The sequence below is a fragment of the Ursus maritimus genome, unplaced genomic scaffold (assembly GCF_017311325.1).
Source record: "Ursus maritimus isolate PB19 unplaced genomic scaffold, ASM1731132v1 scaffold_10, whole genome shotgun sequence".
Lineage (NCBI taxonomy): Eukaryota > Metazoa > Chordata > Mammalia > Carnivora > Ursidae > Ursus > Ursus maritimus.
The window spans coordinates 12,372,711-12,383,746 of NW_024423344.1; the positions used below are offsets into that span (position 1 = coordinate 12,372,711).

Below are 11,036 nucleotides of genomic sequence, written 5' to 3' on the forward strand. Positions count from 1 at the left end.
CTTCCTACCTCTTTATCTAGCTAACTCATGCTCATCTTTCAGGTCTTGACTTATCTATCTGCTTCTGGGATGTTTTCCCTGTCACACTCATTTAGCTTCTAATGGAGGAGACTTACATAATCAATTATAGTGGAATAAATGCTATGAAAAGGGAAATTCATGGTACTAGGAAATGCATATACAAAGAGGATATAGTATGGGCAAAGGTTTTCTTGTATGTTTTGGATACCAACAAAGTGACTATTTTGTAAAAGTGTATAGAATAAATGAATATTTGTTTTGCTTTAGAAAGCCTAATAACTGGGACACCTGAGTGGCTCCATCAGTTAAGCATCCAACTCTTGATTTCAGCTCAGGTCATGATCACAGTGTCCTGGGATTGATCCCCGCATCAGTCTCCGTGCTCAGCAGGGAGTCTGCTTGAGGATTCTCTTTCCTTCTACCCCTCCCCCAGCTTGCAGGCACTTGCTCTCTCTCTCCCTCTCTCTCAAATAAATAAATAAATAAATCTTTAAAAAAAAAAAAAAGAAAAGAATGCCTAATAACTGGCAGCTATCTTTGGAGATGTGTTTTCAAAATGTGATTCCTGGATCACGAGAATCTCCTGAAATGCTAAATGAAAGAAGATTTCAGGCCCTACTCTGAATCTACTAAATTAGAATCTCTAGAAATAAAACCCATAAGTGTATGTTTTAAACTAATCGGGTGATTCTCATGGAAACAAAGACTGAGGGCAGGGAGATCAATTAGACCTATAATGGTCCAGGTGGTAGGGGGCCAAGTGCCTGAATTAGAGTAATGGTAGTGAAAGCAGATATGGAAGATAGAAAGTGTTAAGACCCCACAGTAGCCTAGACCTGAAGATTTCAAAGAAAGGATCAAATCACAGATTTAGAGCATAACTAAGGATATAAGGGTGGTATTCATTGACATCGTAAGCACTGGAGATAAAACAGGTTTAACAGGGAAAAGGCTTCCGCGCGCCTGGGTGGTTCAGTTGGTTAAGCATCTGCCTTTGGCTCAGGTCATGATCCCAGGGTCCTGGAATCGAGTCCCACATCAGGCTCACTGCCCAGTGGGGACCCTGCTTCTCCCTCTGCTTCTGCCTCTCTCTCTCTCTGTCTCATGAAAAAATAAAACCTTTTAAAAAAGGGTGGGGGGAAATGCTTGAAAGGATGAAAAAAAAATAGGTTGAGTTTTGAACTGCAATTTGGGGCAGTAATAGGGTATTAAGGTGATGTCCTGAAAGCTTTGGGGAATATAAGACTGAAACTAAAGAAAGACTACAGGCAAGAGAGAAAACTATCGGAACCAACTATATTTGAAACATGATAAAGTCATCACATGTAGTGAGGCAATTGATTATGATGAGGCCTAGGATAGAGCCTTAAGGAATATTTAGCAGATGAAATGCAGAACACGGAAAAGGGAATCATTCATTTAATATTTCATGCTTACTTTGTGCCTGGCAACTTGCTAGGCATTAAGGATACAAACATGAATTAGATGGCTTTCGACTTTTAGGAACTCAGTCTAGTATAGGACAAAATATATAAATAAATACACTGGTGTACTATATGCTATAATAGAAACATACACAGCACTATGTTGTGGGCATAGTAGAGGGAGCAGCCATCTATTTTAATATGCTCAGGAAATCTCTGTAAACCAGTTTGTGCTGAATCTACTGAATCTTGAGAAGACCTACCTAGAATCACTGGTTTATTCTCTAACCTGTTAGAATTGTTCTATCTATAATAAGGGAAGGATAGGAATGAATAAGGCTACTCTGGACTTGCTGCAAGGGAATTAAATTTTTTAAGGTTATAGTGCTTAAATAATTCTGACTGTAGTTTCCCGATACCTTTTGTTTTTGTTTAGTTTAAATTCAGCATTAAAATGTAAGACTTAAGCTGTTTTTTAACCTACTTGTTTAGTTCTAACATCTATTGTTTTAAAAAGAATTATCCCTAAAATTTCATAAGGAAACGTGCTATGTCTGCTTCTCAGCAGTCCTTACTTCTCCATAAAATCATCTGAGTTTATCTCACCATTATTCAGCCTATTTATGGGATTCTCAGGTTACCTGAGAAATGTTGATTTGGGTATGAACTTATTTTTGCCTGGTTCATGGTTTTTACTTCTTATTTTTTACATTTGGGTTTTTCATTGCTAAGCCAATACTGATACGTTATTATAACTGAAGTCACTTGTTTATATTAGGGTTCATTCTCTGTATCAAGTCTGTGGATTTTCACAATTATATAATGTCGTGTATACGCCATTACAGTATCCTACAGGACAGTTTCACTGCCCTAAAAATCCCTTGTGTTCCACCTAGTCACAGCCCCCCCACCCCCACCCAATCCTGGCAACCACTGATCTTTTTATTGTCTATAGTCTTGTCTTTTCAGAAATGTCATTATAGTTGGAATCATACAGTATGTAGCTTTTCCAGGCTAGCTTCTTTCACTTAGCAATGTATGTTTCCTCTACATCATTTCGGGGTTTAATACCTCATTTTTTTGTTTGCTTGTATGGTTTTAAAGATTTTATTTATTTGAGAGAGAGCACGAGTTGGGGGAGGAGCAGAGGGAAAGGGAGAAGCAGACTCCCTGCTGAGCACGAAGCTGGACGCCGGGCATGATCCCTTCCAGGACCCAGGATCATGACCTGAGCCAAAGTCAGACACTTAACCAACTGAGCCACCCAGGTGCCCCATAGCTCATTTCTTTTTATCACTGAATAATGCTGTATATGAATATACCAGTTTGTTTATCCGTTCACCTATTGAAGAACATCTTGGTTGCTTCCAAGTTTTGGCAGTTATGAATAAAGCTGCTATATCATGTGTAGGTTTTTGTGTGGACCTAAGTTTTCAACTCATTTAGGAAAATACAAAGGAATATGATTGCTGGATCTTATGGTAGGAATATGTTTAGTTTCATAAGAAACTGCAAACTGAATTCCAAAGTGGCCACATCATTTTGCTTTTCCATCAACAGTGAATGAGAGTTTTTCTTGTTCCAAAACCTCATCAGCATTTGGTGTCATCTTTGTTTTGGATGTTAGCCATTCTATTATAAGTAGTAGTAGCTCGTTGTTTGGTTTATTTAACTGCAGGGTTTTTTTTTTTCCCCTGATTAAGATCTTTGTTAAAGTGAATGGGGAAAAGGTGAAATTTTTAAAAATACATTTAGATACTTTTAGTATCTTTAACCAAAAGTCTCATTAGAGAAGGAGGTTGGTTATTTTGTCAAAGTGGGGTTTTTAACTCACATGTATATTTGGCTTATTAGTGATTATGTCTATTTCCTGTTACTTGAGAAATGAAAATATAATGCAGTGTTTTGTCTGTGCTACTACAAATAGTTCTCAGTTTGGTCTTTGCCTTATTTTGTTAACACTGATACAATTTATTTTTCCCAAAACTTTTCTAAGTTGGTGATTATAGGATCAGTTACAGAAACTATTGTTTTAAAACTATTTTTACGAGTAATAATAAGTGCCTTGAATGCTGTATTTGTGATACAGAAAATAGGAATATTGAAAAACAATAGAAGGGATTTGATAGAGCCATATATAGCTTTAGAAACCCTGAGCATTACTGCTGCGACAGTAGATGTGTTCAACAACAGAAGTGTTTTCTAATCATTGCTAATACATTCAGCCAGGAATTGTGGCATGACTGTAACATCAGACATTGATTGTAGTTGCTAAGGATACAGTGATAAATAAGACAAGATCTCTACCTCAGGGAGCTCACATTCTAGTAGGGAAAGCAGGAGTGGTGTATGATAAACTCTGCAGGAACATATGGCAGCAGCAATCACTTAATCTTATGTTACGGATCACTTAATTTTTCCAGAGGAAGGAGTTTCAAAATGGAAGCCTGAAAGAGGATATTCCAGATCAAGAGAAATAAAGAGAGAGAAACAGTTTGTACAAAGGCCTAGAGTGAAAGAGTGCATTCTTACAAGATATGCAGGTGGTTGGGTATGGCTGAAAAGTAGAATGTGAAAGAATGTCATAGAAATTAAGAAGTCAGATCATGAAAGTCCTTGTTACTCGGGAATTTGGGGTGTTTTTGTTGTTGTTGTTGTTGTTGTTTGTTTTGACAGATTTTCAGCAGTGGGTCAGATTTGGTACCTTGGTAGGTTTTTAGTAAATGTCTTTTTCTTTACTCTTATCTAAGTGCATGTTACTTAATCATAGAACATGTAGCACTCTGTTCTGTATTCCACTTGTGTGAAATTTCAAAAAATTTCTCCTGCTATATTATAAACTCTTTAAAGTTAAAGCTGTCTTGAATTGCATTTCCCTAAGTGTCCTATGTATATTATATACTTGTTGAATGGGGGCAGACATCCTTTGAGACATCCCCTTTTGGGAGGAATCAGCAAACTGAGAAACCAGTTCAGACTAAACTCCACATACATTTTCCTTCCCAGTATAGATGAGACTTTTTGTTTTTAAATTCTTCTAGAGGTGCGGTGGCTCAGTTAAGCATCTGACTTTGGCTCAGGTCATGATCTCCCAGGTCCTGGGAGGGTTAAAGCCCCGTGTTCAGGTCCATGCTCAGCAGGGAGTCTGCTTCTCCCTCTCCCTCTCCCCTGGTTGTGCTCTTTCTCTCTCTCTCAAATAGTAAAATCTTAAAAAAATAAATACTTTCAGAAAATGAAAATTCGCAATCCAGAGCATAAACATCCTCACTGCATTCTTGTACTCTTTCAGGAAAGGATATTGCCAATAGTAAACACAAAAGTTGTTGCACAATGAAGTCTAAAATGGATCAAACAAATGATGTTACCAGCCCACCTCTAAATTCTTGTCTTAGTGAAAGGTATGATGTGTGATATTAAAACATTTAAATAAATATTTTCCTACATATGCTATTTGTTTTATAGAAATGCATCTAATTTTCATGCTAATATTTTGACTAAGAGCCTGAAAGAGGATCTTCTATTTTTAAATAATCTCCTTTTAGGTTGAGTCCTTTAAAACAATAATTTTTACATTAGAAACATTTACTTTGTTTTTCTTATAATGTTGAATTCATTGGTTTTTGTATACGATTAAGTTTTTAAGTTACAAAAATAATGATGAAAAGCAATGCCCTTGACATAGCAGCTTAAAATCAATTATCTGTGTACTTTGAATCATTTGAGAGAATACAATGCTTTTATAGATTCGCTTTACATAATTTTTAAATTCAAAACATGCAGTTCCTAGGAGCTGAAATTTGTGAGTACTTTATGCATTACTTTCAGTGGACATTTAAATATAATTTAGTAGTTACTTAATTCTTAGATGTTTGCTTTTTAAAAAGTAACAAAATATTACAAAGTAGTGTAAGTCTAATAATTGATGTGACGGAAAATCTTGTTTTTTAATAAGATTAATATTTTGTTTCTTCTTGCCATTTCTGTTATCTTTGAATAATCTGAAGGATTTTTGTCTTTTTTCCATTTTAGTCCTGTTCTACGATGTGCACATATAACACCACAAAGAGAGAAGTCGGGTATGATTAAAAACAAGGCTTTTTATTTCTAGAATACTCTTAAATTTTAATAAATGTAAAACTTACTAATTTTCCCCTCGTTTTACCCCCAGTGGTATGTGGAAGCTTATTTCATACACCGAAGCTTATGAAGGTAAATATTCTGCCTGCTTTATTTTTATTGTACAGTAATTGAGAATTTGATAACAATGTCCTACCTTTGCCCTGAAATTTACAAATGTGTACCTATAATCTCATGTAGGCATTCAGTAAATGATAAATGAAAAAATACTCTTAATCATCAGCGCATTTCTGTGAAATAAATATTTTCTTTATTTCTAGGGTCAGACACCAAAACGTATTTCTGAAAGTCTAGGAGCTGAGGTGGATCCTGATATGTCTTGGTCAAGTTCTTTAGCCACACCACCAACCCTTAGTTCTACTGTGCTAATAGGTAATACTAGCAAATGAGTATTATGTAAGACAGTAGCTGATGTTGATACAGTGTCATCTCTAAGGCTTCTGACAAAAAGAATATGTGAAAAGATAAGTAGTGATTAGAATAGATAATACTACCTTTGGGAAATGCGTTAGTAGTTCAGAATAATTCTACTTAGTATAGATTAGGACAAATCACAAGTACCTTAAGTGGTGTTCTGGGAGTGGTATTCTATAGGAGTCCATTTATAGGCAAACCAGGATTTTTTAAGTTATTATTCTAGCAAAAATCCATTCCATTTTGATTTCTCTTTAGCTGGGAATTTAACTTTTTTTTGTTGTTGTTGCTTAGATTAAATAACAGAGGTGAAAGTATGTTAAAAAGTAAGAAGTATTTAACATAAAATACACGTTTAGACAGTATTATTATCTAAATAAATGCTAAAGTCTACAAGCTTTATCTTTTGAGTCATAACCCCATAGCTCCATCTGATTTCCTAAGTCTTTGTGGATAGTATCACCCAAAGTCAGGGTCATCAAACCAGTTTCTTAGAAGCGCCTTATGAGTGGTACTAAGGAATGGAATGTAGTTTATGTTGATTGACATATGCTCAGGTCATTTCTAATGACCATACTTGAGTCCATTCATTTTGTTTCAAATGCATCATTTACTCCAATAGTGTATGTGTCTTGTCTAACAAAAAAATACTTAAGTTTTCACATAACTTTAGTGTATGGTATATTATACAGTATTGATAAATTGAATTTTTTTTAATAGTCAGAGATGAGGAAGCTTCTGCAGCTGTATTTCCTAATGACACTACTGCCGTAAGTAAATATGACAACTTGATTATGCTGTCGCAGTTGCTTACAATTTTAGAATGCCTTGAGAAATTATTTATATTGCATTTTTTCATTCCTTAATTTATGATTTATCTAAGCCTTTGAGAAAGTCTCTAAACCTGATTCTATATGTGATTTTCTTGACTTCATATGAAGTAATTCTAAGTTGAATATAAATGCAATGAGAGTTTTTATACTAGTGACTTTAAAATATAACTTTTGCAGATTTTTAAAAGCTGTTTTTCTAACCATGATGAAAGTCGGAAGAAAAATGATAGGTTTATCCCTTCTGGGCCAGACAAAGAAAACAAAAATCAAAGAGAAGCTAAAAGTCAAGGTAAGTCCTTCTGTTTAATTGAACCGCTGTTTTTAACTGACATCATTGAAGTATTGCTCTTCCTTTCTGAAAGTGAAAATACATTGTTTTTCCTTCTTAATTACTGAACATACTGTGCGTAGAAGCTAACTTGATTTATTTTTTAAAAGCATTGTATTTATTTGAGAGAGAGAGTGTGGGAGCGAGAGAGGACAAGGGGGGCAGGCAGAGGGAGAGGAGCAAGCAGACTCCCTGCTGAGCAGGAAGCCCAAAGCAGGGCTAGATACCAGGACCCTGAGATCATGACTTGAAGCGAATCAGATGCTCAGCTGACTGAATCACCCAGGTGCCCTGAAGCTAACTTGATGTAAATGAAAATGTTTAATCATGGTAAGGTAATACTAAAGATGCTATTATAGGGGCAGCTGGGTGGCTCAGTCCGTTAAGCATCCAACTTTTGGTTTTGGCTCAGGTCGTGATCTTCGGGGTCCTGGGATCCAGCCTTGTGTTGGGCTCAGCAGGGAATCTGCTTCTCTTCCTCTCCCGTTGTGCCTCCCCGAGCTTGTGTGCACTCTCTCTCTCTCAAATAAATAAATAAATCTTTAAAGAAAAAAAAAGAAGCTGCAGTTGTGACACAAAAACAAAACCTACAGCTCAAACCTTACAGAGGTAGGAATAAAACTAATAGTTAACAAAATGTGAAGGCCTTCTTTTCTAATTAGAAAGTAATTAGGGTTTCAGGGGTACCAAAAATTACCTAATCAGATCATTGGAATATTGCATTTTTCAGGGCACCTGGGTGGCTCAGTCGGTTAAGATCTGACTTCAGCTCAGGTCATGATGCCAGGGTCCTGGGGTGGAGCCCCTCGTTGGGCTACCTGCTCAGTGGAGAGCCTGCTTCTCCCTCTCCCTCTGCCGTTCCCCCTGCTCATGCTCTCTCTGTCTCGCTCACGCACACTCTCCCTCTCTATCTCAAATAAATAAAATCTTAAAAAAAAAAAAAGGAATATTGCATTTTTTTCGTATATGTGTAAGTCTGTAAATGTGTAGGATTGGATAACTGTGTGTGTATGTGTGTGTAAAATCATATTTTACTCTGTTACTGTAGGGCCACAAATTTTTTTTAAATTTATTTGTTTATTTTAGAGAAAGAGAGCATGGGAGGTATAGGGAGGGGCAGAGGGAGAGGGAGAGAGAATCCCAAGCAGACACCTGATGTGGAGCTCCATCTCAGGACCCTTAGATGATGACTTGAGCTGGATGCTTAACTGACTGCACTATCCAGGTGCCCCAGGCCACAAAATTAATTTGGAACATCTGGTTTGATAAATCTTAGAATGTTAAATTGCATATATATATAGTAAGATTGAGTGAGTTTTAATTGTGCAGAGCTGATAAAGGTTTTTAAGACCGGAGTATGAATAAAAGTCTTTGGGGACATTGGAAACAGTCTTTACCAGAAAAACAGTAGAAGGGTGGCACTCCCTCCCTCCCACCCCTCCAAAAACAGCTAGCACTCAGGATAACCCTTTAAATACTACCTTATGTGTTATTTGGTATATATAATTTCTATGAGAAAGGTTGCAAGAATAGTACAAATTATGTGACTGTATTTTGAAATGTTATTAATATGCTTCTGTTCTAAATTTTAGGTTTGGGGAAGATGTTAGGGAATGCATTTGGTAAAGTAAATAGCTGCAGAGACCATTTTGGAAAGTCAACACCAAGTGTCCTAGAAGATGAAGTACATGAAACAGTTGCAGATGTTTCTGAAGAAGATAGTTTTTCATTATGTGTTCCTAAATATAAAACAAATCTACCAAAAATAAAAACTAGCAAGACCAGGAAAAATATTTTCAATGAAACAAAAACCAGTGAATATGGAGAAGCTAAAAAGCAAATGAAAGAAAATAAACATTCATTTTTATCTGAAATGGAACCAAATGACAGTGATCCATTAGATTGGAATGTAATAAATCAGAAGCCCTTTGGGAATGGAAGTAAAATCTCAAAGGAAGTTGTACCATATTCAGCCTCTGAATGGTCCCACCTAACTCTCTCAGGTCTAAGTGGAACCCAGATGGAGAAAACCCCTCTACTGCATATTTCTTCTTGTGACCAAAATAATTCAGAAAAAGACTTCACAATCACGGAGAAAGAAAGCACCAACTTTCTAACTTTGGAAAATTCTTTGCCACAGATTTCAAGTGTACCAGAGTATTCAGAGATGACATTTAATGAGGGAAGAGTGGTAAATAAGATAGATGAAGAGCAGTGTCTTGGAACTCATGAGGATTCTATTCTTTCACTAAAGCAAGCAGTATCTGAAACTACTCTAATAGCTTCTCCACTTCAGGGTATCAGGAAGTCCATATTCAGAATAAGAGAATCACTTGAAGAGACGTCCAGTGCAGTGTTCTCAAATAATATGACTGATCCAAACTCTAAAGAAGAACTTGAAATGCCTGAAAGTAGATTGGAAAAACATGCTATTTGCTCACAGAAAGAGGATTCTTTAGGTTCAGTTGATAATGGAAGCTGGTCAGCCACTATCAAACATACTTCTGTAGCTTTGAAGAATTCAGGTTTAATATCCACTTTGAAAAAGAAAACAAAGAAATTTATTTATGTTATAAATGATGAAACATCTTATCAAGGACTGAAAACGCAGAAAGATCAGGAATCGGGACTAACTAACCATTCAGCCCAATTCGAAGCAAACGCTTTTGAAGGACAGCTGACATTTACAAATGCTGATTCAGGTACCTCTGTGTGGTGTGTGTTTCTGTGAGTGAGAGAGAATGCATATAGTTTTATGAATGGTGACAAGTTTTCTTATTTGAATATGTGTCTCTTTCTTTAATCTTTCTAAAAAATACACTGCCTGCTTTCCTTCTTTAGTTTCTTTTTTGGTTTTCCTTCTGTAGTTTTTTGGTTTTTTAAAATCTCTGTATCTTCAGTGTGAGGCAATGCCTACAGGCATTGTTTAGGCCTTTGATTAACAGTTTTCAAAATCATTCTATTCAGACTTGTTGGATCAGTTTCCATAGAATATGTATAGTCATCACTCTTAAGACAGCATGTGATTCATAAGGATCAAGATTTTGACTACTTCCTGCTTTAATTTTATTGTATGCAAGTTTGACAATTCTATAAATGTATTGTGCTATTTACTGTATATTCTGTCATGTAAAAAAATAGGAAAAAAGCACTAATTGCTACCTAAGTTTAAGCCAGTTCTAAAATGAAAGTGATTTTTGATATTGTTGTTACATAGTTTTCTTAAGTTTTTAGAGAATATTTAGAGTTATTACCGTATCTCTGGGTGTCGGAGAGTGCACAGTGAAACTCAGTTTTTATTTGAGCAACAATTCCTTTATCAGTAGCTAAATTGTATGTTAAAAAGATGATTTCATCTTCCTTTAAGAAGATGTTAGTGGGGGGCGCCTGGGTGGCACAGCGGTTAAGCGTCTGCCTTCGGCTCAGGGCGTGATCCCGGCGTTATGAGATCGAGCCCCACATCAGGCTCCTCCGCTATGAGCCTGCTTCTTCCTCTCCCACTCCCCCTGCTTGTGTTCCCTCTCTCGCTGGCTATCTCTATCTCTGTCAAATAAATAAATAAAATTCTTTTAAAAAATTAAAAAAAAAAAAAAGATGTTAGTGGGTGGAATATCTTGGCGAATAACAGGTTTGGTAGAACTGGAGTACAGAGAAACTGAGATTTGGGTTAATATCCAGAGAAAAATGTTTGATACTGTGTATGTCAGAATTAAGATCAATGAAAGAGCTAATGTGTAGTGGTGGTCACTGATTAAATAAAATGAGATTAGTAATTTTGATTTGCTAATAGGGAATTCAGTACGTTGAAAAGATTAACTCAGAGCAGTTTAACTCATTTGCCTTTATAATTGAGATAGGTCATCCTTCAGGTCTTTCATC

The 11,036-nt window shown here is 36.2% G+C and overlaps 1 protein-coding gene across 1 annotated transcript in view; it reads left to right on the forward strand.

The window, feature by feature from the left end:
• The window catches only part of BRCA2 (BRCA2 DNA repair associated), a 60,970-nt gene that overhangs the window by 4,715 nt on the left and 45,219 nt on the right, over positions 1-11,036 (forward strand). Inside the window, exons 4-10 of the mRNA XM_008692212.2 lie at positions 4,735-4,843; positions 5,475-5,521; positions 5,614-5,654; positions 5,843-5,954; positions 6,717-6,766; positions 7,007-7,118; positions 8,750-9,859. Of these exons, the coding sequence (XP_008690434.2) occupies positions 4,735-4,843; positions 5,475-5,521; positions 5,614-5,654; positions 5,843-5,954; positions 6,717-6,766; positions 7,007-7,118; positions 8,750-9,859 (1,581 nt within the window). The remainder of the gene's footprint in view (positions 1-4,734; positions 4,844-5,474; positions 5,522-5,613; positions 5,655-5,842; positions 5,955-6,716; positions 6,767-7,006; positions 7,119-8,749; positions 9,860-11,036) is intronic.